The following is a 23,762-nucleotide window of genomic DNA, read 5'->3' on the forward strand; positions in this document are numbered from 1 at the left end:
CCACAGAGAGAAACCAGTTTTAGTCCACAGCACTGCAACTTTTCATTGTTATTCCTGAACACACTATATGAAAAGACTTAGTTCCCAAAAAGCCATGTACTTACAATACAGTTAGGGCCACCTCCTTCAAATAGATTCCACAGTCAAAATCAACGTTTTCAGATATTCCGCTTATACCTTCTAAGGAGTAAAATAAATCACTCCAACCAAATAAGCAAAAACATTTTTATTGCAACACTTGCAGCTTCACCTTTCTCAAGTAATACAGAGTTCTCCCAAACGTCTTTACCAGCCAATTTAAATATTTCATCTACATCTGCATCACTGGTTTATAAAATTTCTCTATGACCTGCACATTTTCAATTATTTAACAGAAAAACAGAAGCAAAAGAACAAACTCTTGAAAACATAAAAGAGCTGCATCATGGTACATTTATTCTTCAACAGAAAATAAGAAAAAACCTCCCTACTGACCTTTACTCCAAGTGAGGAAAAAGATAAATATCCACAGCTCTTTCTTGCATCTGGTAGGATTTTAAGATCCATCTATGCATGTATAATCAGAGAACAAAGTTTTAGCCACACTGTACCACCAAAGGAGATTTTATGTTCCATAGTTTTTACATGCATTCCATCCTCGGTGTGCTGACTACAGGACAGAGATTCTGTGCACCTACAGTGGTTTCAATTTAAAAATACACCATTAAAGCAACTTAGAGAAACATTCACTAGTAACTAACAGAAACAATCACAAGAAGGTCTCACAACAGTCTACTAAAACATAAATGCTTTTTAAATCACAGTTTTGAAATATAAAAATTCTATCTCCCCTGTAACTGAGACATATTTACATGAAGGTTTTTAAAAGATGGTCTGTAATTCAGCTCTAATCGCTGTCATCTGAGCCCCCTTCAGAGCCCTCATCATTGGACGCCTCTGGTTCAGACTCGTTCCCAGAAGCTCTGGCCGAGCCCTCGTGGTCAGAGCCTCTCTCGGAGTCTCTGTCGGACTCGGCGCTGCGCGAAGCCGGGCGCGATTCGTTCTCGGAGCCGCCGGAGCCGCGGCTCCTCCCCGACTGCACGGACTCATTGTCCGACTGCTCCGACTCCGAGCGCCGCCTCTTCCTCGGGGACCTGTCACTGTCAGACTCCTCCTCGGATGCGCGGGCGCTGGACCTGCGGGGAGTGCCTGCCTCGCTGCCAGACTTGTTCCTGTTATCGGAATCGCTATCGGAAACGATGCGTTTGCTGTGCTGCTGCTCCCCGTCCTCAGAATCACTGTTGCTATTTCTAGCGTGCCTGTGGCGGGGGAAAAAGGTATTAAAAGGTGCTGCCTTTAGCTGATAAATAAAGCTAGACAGGATTTGGGTAATGGTAGTATTAGAAGAATGAGTGGAATTCATTTGCACTGGGAAGGGATGTTGTTAGTACTGTTAAAAACTTCTCATTATATTTGTGTTATTAACACTGCATTTTCTAGTGATGGCACGCATTGAAAGTCTAAGTTCATACAAAGTTAATTAAGGTTCTTACCCATCATCAGCAATTTTGAGTTTGTCCTCATCAGAAGAATCATCACTGGATGAAATGATGGCTTTTGATTTGATCTTTCCTTTCATTGAAGGAGGCAGACGCTCTGGTTTGGGCTGTATAGGGGGAACACAAAGGGCTGCTTGTTCATATGGCACAGGACCCAAATGTAGAAACAAGTTCAGAAAAAAAGACATGCTTTTAAAAAATTTTCCATTTACTATCACTTAATTCTAGATGGCTCTGGAAATATCATTTTCATCCATGAAGCAGCAACAGTGCAGGAGGATAAAAATAAGCTCTAAGGCCAGTTGGCTTCAAGAGGTTTTGCTGTAATTTTCAACACTAATAAATCTCTCTTGACCAGGGTAATGCTGAACTCCAAAAGCATATTTAAAGAATGATGCAGTTATTCAGGGTTTAACTTACAGCCTTCTTCTTCTCTGCTTTGGGTGGACGTCGCTTTTTAGGCCGTGGGCCGTTTTCGTGTTCTTCATCATCACTCCCCTCTTCTGCCTTCTGGGGTCTTGAACAGAAAAACATTTTATATGGCATAAAGCATAACATTGCAAAAATCCCTTAAAACACACAAAAATACCAGTCTTAAGGAATGTCCATCAAGTGTTACTCCTACTTCTTTTGCAGAGTGTGGACTGTTTAAGTCTTATAAGGTGTAATGTGTAAATAAAAAGTAACCGTGTGACCTCTTGACAAAAGTTTGTTTTTAAACTGATACAAAATACTGCAGAAAATTTACTTAAAAGCCCTGCTATTGCTCAGGGAAGTCCAATATTAAATTAACATTAATAAATAATTTATTAAAGTATCAGCTACCTTCTCCTCTTCTTCTTCTTTCTCTCACCCTCCTCTTCTTCCCCATCCTGTTCACTGCCACTGCCCTTCCTCTTCTTTTTCTTTCTGGAGATGGGCAGATCTTCATCACTGTCATCATTGACAAACTCATCAAACTCCCCTGCTCCTTTCTTGGAACGCTGTAAGAAACACAGACAATGCAACCTATTATTTAAAACCCAGTTACAAAGCTACCAGGAAACATTTCAAAATGGAAATTTAGCTGAACACGTTCTGGAAGAGATGAAAAAATACAGACCTTCTAGACACTACGGCAAAGTTGGCACAAGATGGGGATCATTTAGAAACTGATTCAGAACTGGCACATAATAAGATAATCTTCTGTTATTTTAACAATTGAACAATTGAAGAATTTTAGTGATGCCACCACACTCAGAACTTTTAAGTATTAGCTTCCAGTTTTGACCTTTTAACATTAAACATGTGCAGTTTTACTCACTAAAGCCTAGGAGTTTGAAATTAAAAACCTGTGCTCCTGCAAGACACCATATATCAGAAGGGGAAAATTAAGGAGGTTTAAAAGAAGAAAAGACAAAATAAGAGATTAAAAAAATCTGTTCTACCCTGCCTCCACCACCACCACGCTTTTTCTCCTTTGTTCCTTCTACTTCACCAGTGAACATCAGAATATTCTTGGTCTTCTCCACATATTGAGCCCTTTGTTCCAGAAGTTTCTTCTGCTCTTCTTTTTCTCTCAGGCGCTTCTCTTCCTGAAACACCAAGGAAGCCAACCATTACCACTGTATTTGCACCACCATGGTGATTATTATAGCAAGCACAGAAATTATTTGCTGTCAGGAGACTGGAAAATTGCTTTTTGATGCTCTGTGTCACAGCAGAAGCAGAAAAAAAAAGTTTTTTACAAAAAGTTTTCTACAAAAAAGCCAGTGGTACAATAGGTAAAAGTCTGATGACAGAACTTCTGGCACATCTATTTTATTTCATTATCCAACTAAGTATTTCTGGGACCATGGGGAAGAAAGAGCATTACCTGTTAGCTGTAGTATTTTCAGCTAGCACTTACTGTGACTAAGAAAAACAGTGACTAGGTACCACCCCAGAGCAGCAGGAGCACACATTCTGTCAGTTTGTACACTTATAAAATGCAATATACAGAATTTAGTGGAATAAAACCTGTTCTTTAAGCAGTTTCTGGCGAAGCAGCTCCTTCTCCTGCTCCTGCTTGGCACGCAGCTCCCTCTCCTCCTCGTCCTGCTTGCGTGCCCGAGCCACGTGATACTGGGCCTGGCTCAGTAAGTCAGAGCATTGCCTGCAAAATCCAAGGTTTGCAGGTAAGGCAAGGTGGCAAACACAAAAAGAAGTGCTTTTATGAAGTGCCTGCACCACGACACTATGTTCATATCCCCAATGAACTAAAAAAAAAAAAAAAAACAGCTAATTTAAATAACAAAGAAGAGCAGTGCAGCTTTTTGAGTAAATTAAAGCATTTTTAGTAAGCTAATTTATCTTCCAATGTATCATTTCAGAACATATTGCTTCACACTTCAAACTCAGCCAATTCATATACACAAAACTCACACATGAACATAAAAGGAATCGCGCCAACCAATTTGGAGAGCTTCAGAAGTATGGTTAATAAGAACTTGTATTTAATCACAACAACCTAACAAACCTAACTGGAAAGGTAAGGCAAAATTCAAGCTTAAAAAGCTCAACAGTGTGAGAGTTAAGTTTGCATAAAGTGTCTAAGTCACATCAAACATTAAAGCTTTCAACACCCTCTTACAGCTGATGCCAAAATGACATTTCTTTTACTATTGAAATTTTCTTTTCTGCACGAAGTGCATCAATGATAACCATTCAGATGTACAGTGCAGGATGGCCAACATATGGTAATTGCATGGGGCTATGGAAATCTTACAAGAATGTGCAGAAGTGAAACACAGGAAAAGAATGAAACAGTAGCAAGGAGTGACCCTGCACTTGTATTTCTAGTGCTCTAACAAATTGACAGTTGAAATTTTGGAATCTAGTTTTAATACAAAAAAGCCCCCAAAACAATCCAGGAAAAAAATATTCCACTTAGAATCTGAATGAAGGATATTTTTTGTGTTGTGGGTTGTTTTTTTCTTTTTTTACCTGGCTTCTGTAGCAGCAAGTGCCAAGTCAAATCTCATCTTATCACCTACTTTACTCAAGTAACTGAAGTACCTAAAGGAAATCACAAGAAAGCAAAGTAAGCAAGTATGGCATTACTTACATATTTATTTCAATTTTGCCTTAAAACAAAGCATTTACTCCTGAATTACAAACCTGTAAAACTCATGAGGAAATCTCTCCAATTTCCTCTGTGCCAACACCTTTTAATACAGCACCTTTTAACAGTTAAAAAGTGCATTCAGAGTTCTCCTAATTGAAAGCATTCAAAAGCACTTGTGGAGAGGAAAAAATTGAGAGTTCTGAGATTTCATTTGCTGGCTCCTACCAGTAAGGACATTTCTAACCCCAACAGATTGATTCCTTATCTGTAATAGATTACATGCTTGAATTCAGCATAAGAGAAGGAAGGAAAACTTGTTTTCCAAAAATCCTTTCAGAACAGTCTCCCTGACCTAGTGGACAGGCCCTTGAGAACACAACAAACTTTCAAGTAGATCAGTAAGTTATGATAATCAGGGCTTTGAAAAGTTTCTCCAATTTAAAATAAAATTACTTCTAGCTTTCAAGATTTCCACAGTTTCTTCCCATATACCCTCAGACACATTTCAAATGAAGTGTTTTTGTGCTAGACTCAAATTCTTGGGCATATGAATATAATAATTCCTTACTTGAGTTCTAGACTATGGAGAGTATTTTCCAAAAATTTTAGTTAATAGGCAAAAATAAATTCATGTAACTTCTTCAAGACAATAAATAACAAGCTTCTCATTAAATTTAATTTAGAACTTCTATCCTCAACAGCTGAGCTAGGAATGCACAAATCATGCACCAGCTACACCTAGGAGCAGGATAAATGGCTGAAAGCTCTGTTCAAGGATGGTGGCAACCGGATCAGATTAATCACACTGCTGTCTGCAAAGAATGTTATATTATTGTTTTTTAAACAGAACTAAAATATGTCAAATGCCTGCTTCAGTTCTTAAACTGTGACAGTACTTGAGTTTTACTTGCCAAAAGGAGGATAAAATTAGTTTTAAGGGACTGCCAGTCATTAATTTTTCTTATGTAAGATAAACAGATTTGCTTTTAAGCCTTATAGCTGGCTTTGAAAGTAGTCATAAAATAGTATTCAAGTTGTAGAATAATTGTCAACATCTTTTCAACTGTGCATTTCTGGGAAGAAGAGCATCCTGGTCACAGCAATAACAAAACTCTCTGAGAAACACACATTGGCATCTGGTCAAATGAAACTGGTTCTGGAACAAAATCTGAACACACAGTTTTGTCAGGCCCAATCTTTTGTTTTCCTACCAGCAACTCTAGAATTACACAGTGCTTTGCAGAAGATGATTGCTCTTCTAATCAGATTTGTGCTCAATAATGCAAGTATACTGTAAGGGGACAACAAATTAGATTATAATGATTAGAAACAAATCATCTTTACCTGTGGGCAAGCTCCAGTTCTTTCACAGCATTAAGCACTTCCTTCAGATTGCTTTTTTCATCTTTCAGGACAGAGGTAGCAAGCCTTTGCAGTACTAAAGCTACATTAAACATGAGGACTGTATCACTTGGAGCCACATGCCTGGCCTGGAAAAAAACCACGTGTTTTTAAGATAAGCTACAATGTGATACAGAAATGACATACAGAGAATGAACAACATCATTTCAATCCCAGACCACCAAATTTAAAGAAACACAAACACATATCAACTACCAGTAACTTCATTCTGTGATGCATGATGTTCTAGATCCATACCTTTAACAAAGTTTGCTTGCATTCCTGTAATTTGCCACATTTAAACAGTGCCCGGGCCAAATATAACAACACTTCAGTGTTTTGATGCTTATAGAACTTTCTGAGGCAGTTTTCATACTGAAATAAAATAAAAAAAAAAAATCAAAGAAATAGGCGACAGAGGTTTGTTATTTTGGTTAGCTAACTCCAGCAAATGTTTCTATTCCTAAAAAGCATTACTGCTAATATTTTTTTTTTGCTTTTGTTTTATAAAGAAGTGTGTTATGCTACATGGGTGCTTCCTTTGCACTGATCAGAACATTCTCTCTCGTAGTCCATAGCAAGTACCTGCTTTTGTCTAGAAACTGGCCGCAGCCCAGAAGGCTCTGCAGGTCTTAAATACAAAACAATACTTTTTAAAGTACCATTTACTGCAACAAAGTCCAGGCAACATGACTCATTTTAAGACCACTCAAATATTCTCCACAGTACGGTGGGGGAAACAAATGATCTATTTTCTTTATTAATATCAGATATTTTACCAACTGAAATATACTTAATATAGTAATTCCATATATCTGATGTACTTAGCTTGAAAGACAAAAAAAACCCAAAAAAAACCAGACATTCCAGTTAACACCAAATTTTTTCTGTCTACTCAGCTGAACAACTTGGCTATGCCAAGGGATATCACTTCCTCCAATTGTTACTATAGCTTCTGTGGGTCTAGAATTAAAGACTTCAAAGATACCATACTTTATACTTTTCAGTAAAAAGCATCTTCTGTTTGACATACTCTTTTCTCAAAGAGCTCTTCACCCTCTCTAAGCCTCCAGAATAGCAAGGAATACAAAGTAAGTTTTATTTGCAGCTCAAGTACAGAAAAACTGCCCTGAACTGCAACACCTGATGTTGTTATTCTTGAATCTCACTGTGTTGTGAACACCTTCAGCATCAGAGATTCTGTGTTTAGCTCAAGCTGCCTCAGATTTGTATGCTTTAGGGCAGAGAACTCAGCAGGATGATTACTGTGGCTGCAGTAAGCTGGGCTAGTAAATTCAATTTGTCTCCCTTTGAGTCCAATATAACGTATTTCACACTGTGACTGCATAGTAGAACCCAGGGAATAATAAACCACTTCAGTAAATAAATACATTTCTAATCACATCCTTTCTTAAATAAATTAGCAAATGAGTAAAATATTTTTTCTCCCAAATCGATAGGTCAAAGTGATACCCACTTCCCCACTGTAATTCACTGCTTAAACAATTGCTAAAATGAGAACTTTCATTAGGTTTTTCTGTCAACAAAAAAGTGCTAAAAAAGCAACAGACCCAATTCAACAGAATGAGTGTGACTTTGTTGCCAAAGCTTGCTAACAATACTTCAGTAGAGGACAGTGACTACTGAGCTCCTGATCATGTAAGAAAGGCCCAGTAACACTTCTTCATTAAGCATCACAAAAAGCTGCAGAATAGCTCTGAATGAAGCATTTTTGAGCCTCAATAAGGACTCAACTCAAATGACACAAGTTTGTTCTCAGTTTCTGTCCTGTTCAACACATGCTTTTCATCAGCAAATTGAATCAATTTACTCAGAATAGGCTGACACTTGAACATTTACTTGCTTGGGCAGGTCGGGGTTAAACTAGCTGACCTCAACGGCCTCCTTCCAAACATCAATTATTTTGTGATTTTAACTGTGGCGAGTGAAATTATAGCCCAGTCAGCTTTTAAGGCAGCTCTTAAATAATTCATGTGATCATTTACAAGAACAAAAACAGGAATTGTTGCTATTTAGAAGAAAATCCCAGCAGCGAATTGTATTTACTTACTTTGGAAACATCTGAATGTAAATCACACACAGTAACTGCATTGACTGAAACCCCTCCGACTAATGATCTATTCCACAACCAAAATTCTAACACTGCTACAAAAAAACGTCTAAAAGTTGATAGGTGCTTTGTTAGCCCTCACCCACATTTGGCAGTCTGTTACTAAGTCTAGACTTGACAGCCAACAGCTTGTTAGAAACAGGCCTAGAACTTGTTAAAACATTGCTCAGCAACTTTCCCAGCTGCTCTGACAACACAGAGACATCTAGAAGTCATCTAAGCCAAGACAGAAGGCAGTTCAACGTCGTGATGTTACCATCTGCACAGCACTGATGTACTGTTTCTGCTCCACATAGATATGTGCCAAATTCAGCCACACATCGCTGATATCTGCTGTGGCCTCTCTCACTTGGGCAAAAACATCACGAGCTTCACGGAAATATCCTTTATGGGCCAAGACAGCTCCTGAGGGGAGAGGAATATGGACAGTGTGAGCTTCCAGGTTCATGCACTGTGCACTCCTACCACAGAAAATTCAATACTGCCTCAATAAAGTGTCCCTTCAAAAACTGACATAGCTGCCATTCCCTGAGCTCCACTCTACAGTGCTCAGGCCCTGAAAAAAGAATTCTCAATTAGAATCAATGCTCTGTATAAGGATATGATCACTTCTGAAGGAAAACTAGAATCTGATATTCACCTATGCCATTAGCAGCATACAAATTCTTTGGGTCATTTCTGAGGACTTGCTTGTAGATGGCTAATGCACGGTCTTGGTGACGTTTCTCCTGCAGAAAGAAATACCCCAAATTGTCACTCACTTCTACAATGGGGTATGAAAAGATCTACCCAGAGGTTTTAGGAACTAGAAGATGCCAAATGGACATCAAGAAGAGTTTCTGAATAGCTAATAACATGCAAAAAATAAACAAACCCATACACAGGGTAGACAGATGCCCATTACCTTTTCTCTGTCTCTTGTGGGTTGATGGAGAGTCTGCAACCAGACGTTGCCAAGAGCCAGCATGGAATAAGTATCATTTTGTGTGGAGGGCTGCTTCAATATTCTTTCAAATTTCTTCTGCCCTGGACCCCACTCTTGTTTAGCCAAATGAAGATTGCCAATCAGAGACCAGGCATCTGGATGATCCTAAATAAAAATTCATTCCAAGTTACACAAAAGCACTCTTTTCCTTTGCAAGGATTCTTTTCCAAGTATAAGGTATTACTCTCCTTGAACATAATTCCATATTCAAAACAATCCCAAACAAAACACAGAGAGCAGATCTGGCAGCTCTCTCTTCTTCCCCTAGTTTATGTGAACAAACAGAATAAAAACACAAAAATAGGAAAAGCAAATTTTAAGTTAATTTATTATTTAGAGTGCTTTAATGTTAAGTGCTTAAAGGGTTACAAACCTGATTTATTTGAAGTGCTTCTTTAAACCAATCAGAAGCCTCATAAAAATTCCCTTTATCCCTGGCCATAGCTCCCAAGCGCAAGTAGCCTGAAAATAAAAATGGAAAACAAAATAAAAATCAGGAACAGGGAACCAGTTAAAGTCATCTTGAACAAAGAAAATATTGTCCATGCATGAGTTTCAAAAGCAGTATTTCTCTTCATCAGCTAAAGGCAGCAATCACTAAGACATCTTTCACATTCTATTCACAATGAGAAATACAACATGAAGAGGAACTTGCACCCATGATGGCCATACAAAAACTGCAGGTTTTGGACAGTTAAAGTATTGTAAATGTGTTAAATTTGCTTCGTAAGTTAAAGACAACTGAAAAATGGCAAAGAAATAAGGATCTATCAGTTACATAATTCCCTTCCCTCCACTTTAAATAGCTCTCCCACCTCCATAAGCTTTGGAAGGGTATCTGCAGGTGAAAATGGAAAACAAGCAGCGAAAAGGCTACAGATGAGGCTGGGGCATGATGTGTGCCAAACATCACAGGTCAGCCCCAAAACTACTGTGAAAACAAAGGAAGAAAGACAAAAGGAGAGCAGAAGACACGGTCAACCACAAGATTTTTGGTATTGTAAGGACAACTGTAGAACTGAAATGCCAAAAGTTTCTTACAATCAACGTAATTTGGATGTTCTCTCAAAATGTTTTTATAGAGCTTTTCTGCTTCGTGAAATTCACACATGGCCTCGTAGAGCCTGGCAAGGTTGTAGGATGTTGTCACAGAGATGGCATTGTAGTAATGCTCATCATGCTCAGCCTCTGCTTTCGCACGATCCAGCGACGCCAAGAAGTATTTCTGAGGGACAGAAAGGAAAGAGGAATGAAGCACTCCAGAATATCCTCAAAGAAAAACCTCTGTGTGATCAAGAAACACCATTCAAACTCTGAGTAACCGCATACCTTTGCTTCTCCCAGGTTTCCCAGCCTGAAGTGCAGGGCACCCACATTATTCAGGATCTCTGGAGGGACATCAGCCTGTACTTTCTCCTGCAGAATGCGTGTGGCTGTTCCATAGGCTGACAGGGCACCCTTCAGAAAGAAACAGAAAGTGGATGAAAGAAAGAAGAGAATGAGCTCTACATGCTCTTGTGAAAAGCACACACATAACACACCAAGTGTGTAGTAGTAATACCTGTATATCAGTCTGTTCTAGAATTTGGGCTAGCTCAATCCATGCCTCTACATCATCAGGATACTGTTCTGTGACTTTCTTTAAATGCCCCTGAAAAACAGCAGAAGATAATCAGGCCACTTCAAAGACACACAGCCTGTTCAAAAAAAATAGAAATAAAAGAAAGAGTGAAGGCATTAACCATAACACTAGAAAGATATACCACACTGCAGAAGCAAATATCCTAAACATCTGCACAGTAATAAATCTGCATTAGTTTCCTTCCTTCATTATTCTGTTCTTCTGTAGAACAGAACACCTGCTTCAAGTCTTAGAGAAGCAAAGGCTATTACACCAACATGAAAAGCTAGAGAAATATCTTAACATTTCCTACATTAGATTTAAAATATCTTTCATTTTAAAAAAAAAAGCACTACTGTCCTTCCAGATAAGCCAAGCCAAGACAAATGCTTTCTGGAAATCACCGTTTGATTTGCTGTCTTCACAAAATCATGAGCTAACTTCCCACCTTCAGTGAAATATATATATTTTTATATATATATATATGTAAAGAATTCTGCCCTTTTCACATACCAAAGAGAAACATGAGGCTGGGGCTTCTCTGAATTCCTGCTTTACTCAGAGCCCAGTGTAGTCTCAGTTCTATCTAGAAGTTGTGACTCTTCACAGACAGGATGATCCCTCATGACAGCCCATATGAAATATTCCATATCTACAGCCACCTAACCCTGAGTTTTATTCAACTTAAGGAACAATCTGATTTCAAGTCTGATTTCCAAGTTCTACTCTTCCACGTAAACACATGGTGCTGGAGGAAGGAAAACTCACCTTTGCAATATCCCGTTTCTCCTGGTCTTCTGAAGCTGCATAAAGAGATCCAAGGATTTTCATAGTCTCATAATTGTTAGGATAGGCTTTCAAGACTTTTTCAAAGCATTGTGAAGCATTCTCTTTGTCCCCTCGATAAATGTACATTTGACCCAATCCAAAAAACGGAAGTACGAAAGAAGATGAGGCAAACTGAGTGGCCTGGTAATAATACTGGAAAGCTTGATCATAATCTTCCTAATTAAAAGGAATTAAATGAAGAACAGTCAGTGTTTTTAAAAGCAAGCTTTTTATGAACTTTTATAACAGAGACTTTTTAAAAATGTGAGCTCAAAGGCGACTTTCAGAAACTGCCCTACCTGCACGTGAAAAGACCTCGCCAGCTGGTAACAGCTCTCTGCCTGCATTGCTTCCACTTCTGTGTTATGGAAAGCATGAAGAGCCAAGTGTTGTACTTTACCATAGTCCTGACAAAAAAAAAAAAAAAAAAAAAAAAAAAAAAAAAAAAAAAAAAAAAAAAAAGAAGTTAAAAGAAATTTTGAAGGTTTTATTTACAGACAAGTGATTTTATGATTTAAACATGGATAGCTGGAAAATATAACAAAGCTTTAATCACAGCACTGACTAAATAACAGCAGATTTCGTTTTAGCTGTTACGATTCTTTTCTCTATTTCATGTTTAAAAGCATGGAAGAGTAAGGAAGGGATAAAACAAACCAACAAAAACCCCACCAACCAAAATAAAAAAAAAAATCCCAAAATCAAAAACGCCTCCAGGACACAAAGTTGATTTTGATTGAAGTGTACCTTTTCTTGGTTTTCTTGAGAAAGGTTTATACACAATTCAGACCAAAAACCTCATTCATCTAGATTAACAGATATTAGGCACCTGATGAAATATGTTTGACTCTAACACAGAATTCTTGCTGTTCAGAGGTTATCAAGCATTTTACTGTAAAATTTTAGCCATCTCTTACCTTCTTGAAAAAGAAGTGATTAGCCAAATGATTCAACACCATTGGATTACTGGGATCAATTGTGTAAGCCCTAGAGAGGAGTTGAACACCATTCTTGATGGAATCAGCCTAAATGAAACATTGACAGGTATCAGCAGCACCTCAATATTTGTATCTTGTTATCATCTTCAAAACTATTTTTCAGTCTAGGCTGCTCAGGAATTCTGACAACACCACACTGAGCTCACAAAAAAAAGGAAATTCAGCTACCAGCTTTTCTTCCTGCAGCATACAGGTGGAAAATGGGAAATGAAGCTACTATACAGGGATGGAAAAGAGCAGAGCAGAACTTTCTAGGAAAAGAAAAAAGCAAAAAAACCAAGAAGACTTAGTCTTGATGTCCTTTGACCTGTCACACTCTCAGCCTGACAGCCTTCCTTCTGTTCCTTCTCCTGTTCAGTGTCCCCAGTGACTGCTTTGGGTTTCAATGTTTTACCCAATTCATTCAACAGTGGAATGAAGATATTTTCACGTTCAAATTCTAAATAACAACTTTAGATCTCGTTTTTAAATCAGTACAAGTTTGAGGTGTTTACACAGGAATATCATTGCATCAACTTACTCTTTTCTAAAGAAACTTGACACCTTAAAGAAAGCTTCCCTCGGGCAAAAATGTGATTTACCTACAAGTTCAAATCCACAACTGATAAAATAATTGCTCTTTATTTAGGACAACCATGAAATCTGTATTGCAAGCACGTCAGCTTAATGTGTATTTATTTCTGAACAGAAACACCAAAAATGGTATAAAGAAATCATCTAATGGCTGTGCTTTACTTTGCAATTATAATGAGCAGAAAGCTGTCTTGTTGAACAGATTAGGTATTAAGAGGTTAAAATGTAGCATGAAGGCAGCTAAAAAATCAATTTCATTTTGAACAGGTTCAATCTTTCCAAACCTAGCATAACAATACATCTGGATAAGGAGATATTGAATCATTCCTGCCTTCATTTTCAAAGTTAAATGTTTATAATCACACTGTGTACTTGTCCAAGCTCTCCGATAACTTGAGTCTCATGTCCTATTTCAACCAAATCCAGTAGGGTAGAGATCCCAAAGCTCTAAGTGCTTTCATTTAGGAAAAGTAGATCAGATAGACCTCAATGAGAGCACAGTGTCATCTCAACCCTGATCTGATATCGTAACATCTTCTGGGAGGAAGAACTATTAGAAATATCTAAGCACAATAAAGATAGCAATGACTCAGAGAGAATCTTTTCCCCGGAGTGTTCTCCCTTCCCCGTGTCAACACTTCAATGTTACACTAACTATTAACACAAAGTTGTGAGAACAATTTGAAGTAAAGCATAGATGATGTATTTCTTAGAAAGAACACAAAATATCTTTGACTGGCTCAGCTTTTAATCATAGCTTTTTGAATCTTCAGGTGAGTGGGCTCATCCCTTGACTTCAGTGAAAAAATCTTCAGGAAAAGATAGATACCAAATACCATCAATTTCTCATCCGTGAAATTTATTAAAATTTGACTTTACAGTATTTTTGGTTCTCTCTGTAGTTTTATGAAAAAAAAAAAACCAACAAACTCTTTTGCCCACTTTTTTCTTTTTTTTTTAAGTTTCTTCATGGAAGTATTAACAGGGGTTTTTTTTCCCCCCACGAAGTAGCAAACAAATTTTCCAACGTTCTGTGCTGACAAGAGATCTTTCTAGGGAACTACAGAAAGCAGCACTCTAAATTTCAGCCACATACAATTATATAACAATATTTATTTTTTAAAAAACCCTTAAGGGTCTCATCCTCCAGTGATAATAGCTGATATGGTTAATTCATGCTAAGGAAGTTATGATCCCAACTAAGCTATATCTGCATGTATTTTTCTAGTGATACAATACCTAGAAAGGAGGATCACCACTTAATTCTACTGTTATCAGCTCAGTTAAAATTTCTTCTTGCCTATTCTCTGGTTTACCATGCAGCATGCATGCCTGAATGTAACTTTGAAACTTGTTTGAAAATTTGTTCTTAACTCCTGAACTTCTAAAAAACTTGTTCTAACCTCCTGGTAATATGTCTTTTACCCTGACCTTCTTTCACATATCTCACCATGGATTTTTATTATTTTAAATGAAACAGTTAACCTAGCACTGTTTTTCTGTACCTATAAACAGAAACCTATAAACATGTCTTCTATAAACAACAGACCTGAAGATTTTTAACAGCATAAGAAAGCTATTCAGAATGTGTTGCTCACATCACAAGCATGTGTCTATAGTATCATTCAGCAGGTTGAAATTATTCAACCATAAAAGTTAATACCCATACAACTGGACTGTCTTTGAAAGGATAAAAAACTTGCTTTTTTTAGCTAAAAGTAAACTGACCATGGATTCAGACTGTTAAGTCAGACCCACCTCCTTATTATTGAGTTCCAGAACAGCCAGTCCAACCAAGGCCCCCACACACTTGGAATTCAGCTCCAGAGCCCTGCTGAAGGCCAAGCGAGCTTTTTCCAGCTTGTTCAGTTTCACGAAGCAGTGGCCCATTCCCAACCGAACCTCGGCTAGAGAACAACATGACATCATTCAGAATCCCAACTTTATGCCTTTTTTTTTCTTCCACAATCTGGAGTGAAAGCAGAATTTTTCATAGTTCCTTAAAACCTGTAAAGCCATCTAACAAACTGCTGTTTTTCAAGGCAGCAGCCCGTACTTGGCTGGCCACAAAATGAACTTAAATGTTTTAGTAAGACTTTATTTCTTCATAAACCCCAGAACACTTATCTATCTCCCACAGACTTCAGTGCCAAGCAAATAAAAAATTACTTTTATGGGGATGTATTAAAAAATAACAGAGAAAAGCATTAGAAAATTGCCAGATGGAAGGGCTGGACATTTCTCAGGTAAGTTAAATTCACCCCAAACTAGCAGGCCTTCAGAAAACACAGATGAATAAACAACTTAGCTGGCATTTCTCCTCAAATGATCAACTGATTCACATGCTGTTTATCATCCTCCAACTTCCATGACCAAGTACAGATGGACTAATACAGAAAATTCACATCATACTGCCCTTTCCAACTGCTTGTGATCTAAGAGCACAGAGAATTGATAAACAGCAGTTTCAAACCGGTGTCTGTTAGAAAAAGGGGAGCAAAGGAAAGAGGTTTGTTGAAAAGTAAGGCTTTCGTAGCAATCATTCTTATGGTAAAGCAGATCACAGAACACACATCAACTTTGCAATAAACCTTTTCTCAAACAGGTTATGGCAAAGTCTATCACATCTCTCAAGAGATTTTCAGGTATTTATGTTCCTAATGTAAATACCTTGAATAAATGTATCTAAATTCCATGTATCACTTTTACAGCCAGTAAAAATCACTTGCCCAAATTTTTTGCATAAAGAAAATAATACATGACCAGAAAAACTCACATCATGCACTATAAGTAGAATTTTCCTTTTTATGTCTTATTTCATTATTGTTATGTCATTTCTGAAGCCTTATTCCAAGAGCTTACAGAGAAAGAAATTCTGCAAGAGTCCTGGACAGTTCCCTCACTCCCCATATAACTTTAATTTCTCTCACATGCAAAATCCCATTTTCTAATACCTCTTTAAAAAGTAATCCTTAACAAAAGAACAGTATTTTCCTAAACACAACTTTCTTCTCTGAATATAAAGAAATTTTTTTCAAGCCAATGAATGCCTAAATCCCTCTATAATGAGGGTTGGGGTTCTTTTGACAGATATAGACCAGAAAAATGCCCTTTGAATTTGAATGAGGAAGACTGAGCTGGTTTGCAAGCAGAGCAAATTCTTCCAGTAGCAAATACTTTCTGTCTCACCTGGGCAGCCCGGATTGGTACGCAGTGCTTTCTTGTAGTAGGCAAGGGCTCCTCTATAATCCTTCTTGTTGAAAGAAATGCATGCCTTACCTGTTAGAACATGTTAGAACCAGGAATAAAACCAAGATTATAAACCAGAAGCTCAAGTATTATTTGTCATCAGAAAATTCAGACAAAGATAGTTTTATTGCATTTGATGATGCCAAGTATATGAAAAAAGCAAACATGAAAAGACATGAAATTCAGATTTTCATATATTTCTTAAGTAAAACTTAATTAAAAGAAACTTAATTCCTTATTGGTCCAGAGGAAAGACACTAAGACTAGTGAATGACTTAAATTACAAGAGTTACAGTCTGTTGACCCCTCACTAGTGGTAACTTCACCCATAACAGCATGTCCAGCTTCACTGCCACCATCAGGGAAGCTTAAATAGCTCGACTGGATCTATGCCCATGGGTCTCAGAAGATGCCAGTTAGTACTGAATTTTTCCTAGCTCTTCCACCTATGTGTACTTCCCAAATTTGGATTAGTCTCTGCCATGTGTATCTTGGTCGCATTCTCTCTACACACAACCCCTTAAACACATAATACATTCCAAAAGTCAACCAGAGAGACCATATTTTTAGAAATATCCATAAACTCGTACCGAGAAGTGCAGGAATATTATTTGGAGACTGGTTGAGCACAAAGTGGAACTGTGCATCAGCTTGGTCCATCTTATCACCTTCAAGCAGGCAAAAGCAGGCTCTTCCCAACAAGTGATTCTAGACAAGGAAAAGAATTTGCAATACATTTATCTTTGCAAAATATGAAGTTTGAACTATATGAAAGATTAACTGCCTTATAATGCTTTTTACAGTTAAATTTTTTCTTGAATTATACCAATTCAGGAGTATTATTTCAAGAGAATACCAAACCTTCAATCAACATCCAAGGTTGACTGAAGTAGTTCTATCAGGAGTGCCAAGCTACAAAGAATTATTCCTGGAGGCACCATGCACATTTCAAGTTTTTTTTACAAGTTTTGCTCACATGCGACTTTAAAGCCTTAGCAGTTTCCATTTTCCCTTTAGTGAATCAATTTTTTTTTTTTTTTTTTTTTACAATCACCAATTTACAAAAATGGTTTTTAGATCAGGTCTCAATTTTACCTGGTCATACATGATGATTTTGTCAGCCATAGTGTACAGCAGGGTGGCCTGGGTGATGAGCTCCTTCTTGTTGTCTTTGTTCTTCTCCTTCCGAGCCTGCTGGACATAGTAGGCTGCCAGAGTGTCCAGACATGTCATCTGATCTTTCTCGTGGTCCCTGTAGTCCAGGTTGCCATCGATGCGGGCAGCTTCCAGCAGCTTCACAAAGTCCTCTGTTTTGCCTTGCTTGTAGTATTCCAGCTACAAAACACATTTTTATCAAACAACGCCACCCCAGTGAGTAAATAATATATCAAGCTGATGCTTTAGGTACCACACACTCTTTTTCCAGGACATAGGGATGAAGCAGAATTAAATGTAGGTATCATCAGAGAAAGGTATTCTGATAATGCTAAATATTTTTCTGTCCTAGAATCATTGAATGGTCTGGGATGGAAGGGACCTTGGAAGATACTTGTTCCAATGCCCCTGCCATGGGCAGGGACACTTTCCACCAGGCCAGGTTGCTCAAAAGCCCATCCAATGTGCCCTTGAACACTTGCAGAGATGGGGCACCCACAGCTTCAAAAGGCAACCTGTGCCAGTGCCTCACCACCTTAAAACACAAGTTTTTGAGCTATTTATAAGTGAAGAATCCACTGTTCTTCCTCTGAACTACTTTGAGGTTTTGACATTTAACCATACTTTCCACAGGATAGATACTGCCCTCTCCCTTTTCACGAAGCACGTAATAAAAGGCACAAACCAAGAAAACTACGGACTGAGGGGAAAAACAACATAGAAAGTAACCCCCCAGAGGCATTGTATCAGGAAAAAGAGATGAAATTAAAATTGTAATATGCATATGTCAATCAGAAACATCTAGCCTAGAATCAATGACTGAATGACCCCACAAAGTTCCTGAGTTCGGAACTCAGGTATCACTGGTCATAAGAGTATGGAAATGAAAATTATGATTTGATTATGTGAATACACTATTTAAATACACAATTTATATCTATACTGACCGCTAGGGCAATCCATATGTGCAGCTGGGTGTGTTCCTGTTTCAGTATACTTATAACTTCATCACCTTCAGGCAACTGATCGAAGTCAAGCTCGATAACCTAGGACCAAACAACACAGATCATCTTTTCACAAAGCATTAAAAACAAAGACAAATTAAAAACATTGTCCATCACTAAGCTCAAAGGAAACTGGACCTGTCAGAGCATAAAACATAAATAATTATTTGAGTTCAAACAAGGTTATGGACAAAGAAAGGAGAGATGATGATATATTCTGCATTCTGTACAAGATAAAAGTGATGGCCTCTTTAGAGAAAAAACAAACCACTGTTTGGGATACAAGTGAGGAGAGTAAGCAGAGATCCTAATTCAACTTCTTGCTCCAAATCAGCTAGTAATCAACTTGACTGCACACTGCTGACTTTCTAAAACTTTTCCTACAGGCAATATAGAGATCTAGCTCAAACACAAAATCGTCCAAGTCATCTGGTGTCAGAAAATCAACACTTAAGACTGAGAAGCCTGGAATTTTGTAAAGTCATCTTTATGCCCTAGGAAATTAAGAGACTATTGAGGCAGCTAAATTTCTGAATATTCACAGCTGTAGACATAACCAGCAGATGACATCAAGAACTTTTCATCATTCAGGCATTGTTTTGTGAACACTAGTCTCCCATGTTGATCTGATCTTCTGATATACAAAATGAAGAAAAGGCAACAGGTACTCCCCAGGTAGTATATTTGGGAACATAATTTAACTGCTTGTTAGTTCACCTTACTCAGCCATGCAGCCTTTAATAATTAGTCATCTGCATTACAAATTAATTTTACAGCAAAAAAGAAGTGCAGTTGCTATGCCCTGATTACCAATGCTGGGATTCCACTGTAGGCTGAATTAGAGCAACCCAGTTTATAAAGGCTTAGAGTTTTCACTATGCAAGACTTTAGAAAAGTCTTTTTAAAATGTCTTTTTTAGCAGAAAAAACTATTTCTGCTTAACTTTTGCACCCTTTAGTTTTGAGTTTGTCTTGCATAGTACCTCCTGTTTGACAGTGGCCCTCATCCATTAACTAAAGGAGTTATGCACGAGAAACAGGTATTACCAACGCTGCAAATAAATAGAAGCAAAAAAGAGCAGGGGTGAGTGGAGGGGTATTTGACTGCATTCCCTAGTGATTAATTCAGAACTTTGGGATCCAAGTAGTCCTAGCCTGAACAGCAGCACCAAGATCACAATTCACGCTGACCCCTCAGACAGAAATTTCTGTCACAAAAGAAAAAGCCCTTGGACGTGCAAACTCCATAGAATAAAGTGATTTTGTGTGAGTTAAAACCTCAAAGGCAGCCACGTAGAAATTAGTTTCCGTATATATATTTGTGCGTATGAATGTCTGTACACGTATATACGTACGCATATATGTATGATATGCGTATGCATATATTCACAAAGAATATTCTTCAACCTGTAAGCATTATGTTTCAACACCTTACTTAGCTACACTATTATTTAGTATCTGCCACGCAATGATTTAACATCAAACTTTGTCACACGCTGCACATCTCCACAACACTTCTCCTGAATCTAACCTTGCCTTGTGACAGCGCACCTTAAATAAAGAAAAGTTAAATTAAGTTTTTAGCCTCACTGCGAAATAACTTTAGAGTGGGTCCTCCGCCCTGCGGCACCAAAGCGGGGCCGGACCCACACCTGTGTGCGACCCCTGGCACGGGGTTTAAGAGCCGCTCTCGCGTCCCGAGCCCAGGGCGCAACCGCGGGCGGCAGCGCCGACGGATCGCCCTCCCTGCACCTCCCCGCGCCCGACTCGCCTCGTCGGTGTCCCGGAGAGGGATCTCGATGGAGCCCCGCGACATTTTGGCAGACAGCTCTGCCGGAGCCGCCACTGGCCGAACCGGGGCCGCCGCCGCGCGCGCACTTCCCCTCACGGCAGCGCCCGACCCGGACGTGCTCGGGAGCGGGGCGGAGCGGGCCGGGCCCGCCCCCGGGGCGGTGTGAGGGCGGTGTGAGGGCGGGGTCTGCTCCTTCGGGCACACGTCTCACACCCACCCCGGCAATAAATATACACGTATGCATAAAGCCGCATACCCTCCCCTAGCGATAAATATACGCGTATGCACACACCCGCGGAGCCGCCCCTAGCAATAAATATATACGTATGCACACACCCGCGGAGCGTGCTGAGTGGCAGCGCTGCCCGCCCCTGGTGGTAGATCGAGCAGATTTACCTGCGTGCTCCCTCAGGCGGCGCCTCTCCTCACGGCGCCTCAAAGTCGTCAAAACGTTTCCAAATAAACGCGTTAGAACGTGCGGGTTTCCCCCGTCTTTTTGGGAAACCGGTGTGTAAATCCAAATCGGTGTTATCCGGCTAGCTCAGCTGGTGTAATGCTTTTGATGCTTTTGCGTTTTTGTATTTACAATTTTTCAGCCGCCGCTTGGCCGACTATTCCAGTTAGGTGAGTGTTTTTAATGACGAATACGGAATTTGATAACAAGTGTGTGAGGGACTGAGCCACACAGAGGTACCAAGTAAAGAAGGAATTACACACCTGGCCTTCCAAATGGTGTTTTTAAAATTATGATGGTAGACACATTGCATATTTGGAACAAACACAGTAAGCACATGACCCAGTTTGGCCACTTTACGGTTGTACCCAGTGGGAAAAAAAAAATCCTCAGACACATTTCTACAGAAATAATTTGTAAAAACCTCAGCCTCTGATGTTATTTACACAGTCTATTAAACCCTAGAGTAACTTGATTTTGTCCTACGGTTAATCATCTACAGAATATAAAAGTATAGGGCATTAAATTAGCTAATTTTATTTTAAAAATAAGTATGAATTACTACAATACTATATATTGTAGTGGTAACGACTAGATGACTGGCAATGTCGCCTGTTTTGTGAAGCCAAAGTAAGTAGCATTTTTCGTTACTTAACATTTTGAATGTGACCTTCTGATTTTTCTTTATACACTAATTATTCTGAACTGAGTTACCTGCTCCAATGCATTGTACCAAATATTTCTTCTACTGTTTGAGTAGATTTCTTCCATAAATACTTATTTTAGAGAAATGTGTCAGGAAAGCAGAGTGCTGTTTTATTGCTATACTATTGACTTTTATATTGTTTAAAGTAGGAAGACTCATTTTTTTTCCCATATACAGTCATAATAATAAGTCACTAGTGGCTATGTAGCATCTGTTTAGTGTGTAAATTATTTTTCTAGTGAAAAGAGCTGCTTTTTTTTCCCCCCCACTTTATGAGTGCTTAGGGACATTTCAAGAGAAGATTCTTGGTTTATCCTGCTGTCTTTTTATTTCATTGGATTTTATTACTGAGGAAATTTAATTTACTACTTTTAAACTTGGATTGTTAAGAAGATCTTGTTAAACAAGAAAAACTTATGCTAAAAGAAGTAAGATACAGCAAATTGAGCTTTCACATGTAATATGTGTTATATACATAGTAAAAATCTCTGAAAACTTCATTATCATATGAAATTATAAGTCTTTTTCAGGAATGAAAATTGAGCTTAATGAAGCTACTTTAATAACAATATTAAAAAAAAGACCTTTACCTTCCTAACCACTACTCTTTGCAAGCAAATTACCATTTATGCTTCAGATGCATGTCCTTAAATAAACAATCCCCAACTGGAAACAGCTGGGTGGTCAGAGCAGGATATTTTAGTAGCAAAATAGCTTTAGAGTTAATTTTTAGGATAAAAACTCTGGACTGTACTTAGGGCAGTGGCAGAATACACCTGGTGGAGCTGTCCAGGGCTATGAAAACTTTTATCAATCTGCTTTAGGCCTTGATACAATATGTACATCTTGAAAAGGTAGTAAGCAGATTTAGCATGCTGGGCAGACTGGTTAAGAAATTGAATGGGTTTAATGGGTATTTTTTTTCTTAAATTAGATTTGTGCTGGTTCCAGAGGCTGCTGTATTAGCTGTGTATCTCAAACTTGTTACTTTAAGGGGTTAGGGTTTTCTATCCCACTGGTAAGGAATGCTGAAGTAGGCCATATTAAATGGATTTTGAGCATTGTTGTGGGTATTTTTCCTTCAAAGCATCATGAAGTGTAACAAACCAGAGCTATAATAATGGATGGTCCTTCCTGGTTTATGTCAATGTTTCACTGGAAAGTGTCATGTATTTGCAGACCAAGAAATATTTTTGTAGCTACTAAAAGCTTCAGTATTTTCTGCTGGATAAAAAGGTTATTAACTTCTATTACTATTTTTGTTCATGCTTCTTCAAATGATTGTGTTTGCCATATTTATCTGTTAAACAAAATGATGTTCTACTGAGTTAGGTGGTCACCTAAATGGACAGAACTGTTTGTTCAGTTTTTGTTAGGTTTTCACAGATAGCCATCGACCTCCTCTGTCGTGCATTTAGTAGCTATAAAAGTGTGGTTTAAAAAAATGACTCAGGGAAACAGTCCAGTCTTAGCTTGGCTTTGCTTCATAGAGTTTCTCTTAGAAAACTCGAGAGAGGCAGCTGTAGGATGCAGACTGGTTTTTTTTGTCCCCTGTAGGTCTAGTGGGAAATGAAGAGTGCCGTAAGAAGTTAGTAGTACCAGTGCAGTTCTTCAAAGTTAATTCTTTTTTTAGCGCTTAAATCCTCCCCAACTTTCTAAATATCAAGCTGGCCATGCAAGTACAGTGTCATTATTGCCACCTTCTGGCAAGCGGAGGGATGATTCCTATTCACAGTCACTATCCAGCATTCTGTTTAGAGGATTTGAACTTACCCTCTGGACTTCTGTACTTTCTCTGCTTACAGCTTTGCATTTTCCTATGGAGTCACCTTTTTGGCTTAGTGTTTTGCAACACGTTACTTGTTCCAGGAAGATGTGATTGATAAACACTGAGTTGTTCAATGATGAATTTTATTTGAATTATAAACACCCCATAAAAAGAGTTACTGGGAAAAGGCCGATTAGTCCCTCGCTCCTTTCTCTTCCTGGTGGAGGCTGTTTTCAGGGATTATGCATCAGCATTACAGGTTTAAAATGCAAGTCAGCTATTAATAGAACAAGTGAGGCTTACACAAAAGGCTGTAGATGTATCAGATGACATTACAGTGGTGAAATTAAAAGAATGAAAATATCACTGATTTTTGGTATATAATGTTTGCTAAGAAAAATTGCTGTCTTTAAGACTTTTAATAGAGAGGGGGATTAATTTTTTATGGTTTTACTTATGATGAACTTCAGGAATT

At 38.4% G+C, this 23,762-nt stretch overlaps 1 protein-coding gene across 2 annotated transcripts; it reads right to left on the minus strand.

The window, feature by feature from the left end:
• Positions 1 to 211: 211 nt before the first annotated feature.
• CTR9 (CTR9 homolog, Paf1/RNA polymerase II complex component) lies at positions 212 to 20,458 on the minus strand. Of its 2 annotated transcripts, XM_062494273.1 has the most exons (25): positions 20,339 to 20,458; positions 18,512 to 18,610; positions 17,505 to 17,744; positions 17,000 to 17,117; positions 16,350 to 16,439; positions 14,919 to 15,067; positions 12,507 to 12,614; positions 11,889 to 11,996; positions 11,530 to 11,766; positions 10,702 to 10,791; positions 10,470 to 10,598; positions 10,182 to 10,365; positions 9,514 to 9,602; positions 9,060 to 9,245; positions 8,796 to 8,883; positions 8,412 to 8,560; positions 6,283 to 6,399; positions 5,968 to 6,113; positions 4,503 to 4,574; positions 3,537 to 3,672; positions 2,966 to 3,112; positions 2,364 to 2,521; positions 1,959 to 2,055; positions 1,533 to 1,645; positions 212 to 1,298 (listed from the first exon to the last, which is right to left on the minus strand). In XM_062494273.1, the coding sequence occupies exons 1-25, from the start codon at positions 20,381 to 20,383 to the stop codon at positions 887 to 889; spliced, it is 3,507 nt and encodes a 1,168-aa protein (XP_062350257.1). In that variant the 5' UTR covers positions 20,384 to 20,458; the 3' UTR covers positions 212 to 886. The 2 variants fall into 2 exon arrangements, with proteins under 2 accessions (XP_062350257.1, XP_062350258.1); XM_062494274.1 differs by lacking the exon at positions 4,503 to 4,574.
• Positions 20,459 to 23,762: the final 3,304 nt, after the last annotated feature.

This window comes from Cinclus cinclus, chromosome 6, assembly GCF_963662255.1.
Source record: "Cinclus cinclus chromosome 6, bCinCin1.1, whole genome shotgun sequence".
Lineage (NCBI taxonomy): Eukaryota > Metazoa > Chordata > Aves > Passeriformes > Cinclidae > Cinclus > Cinclus cinclus.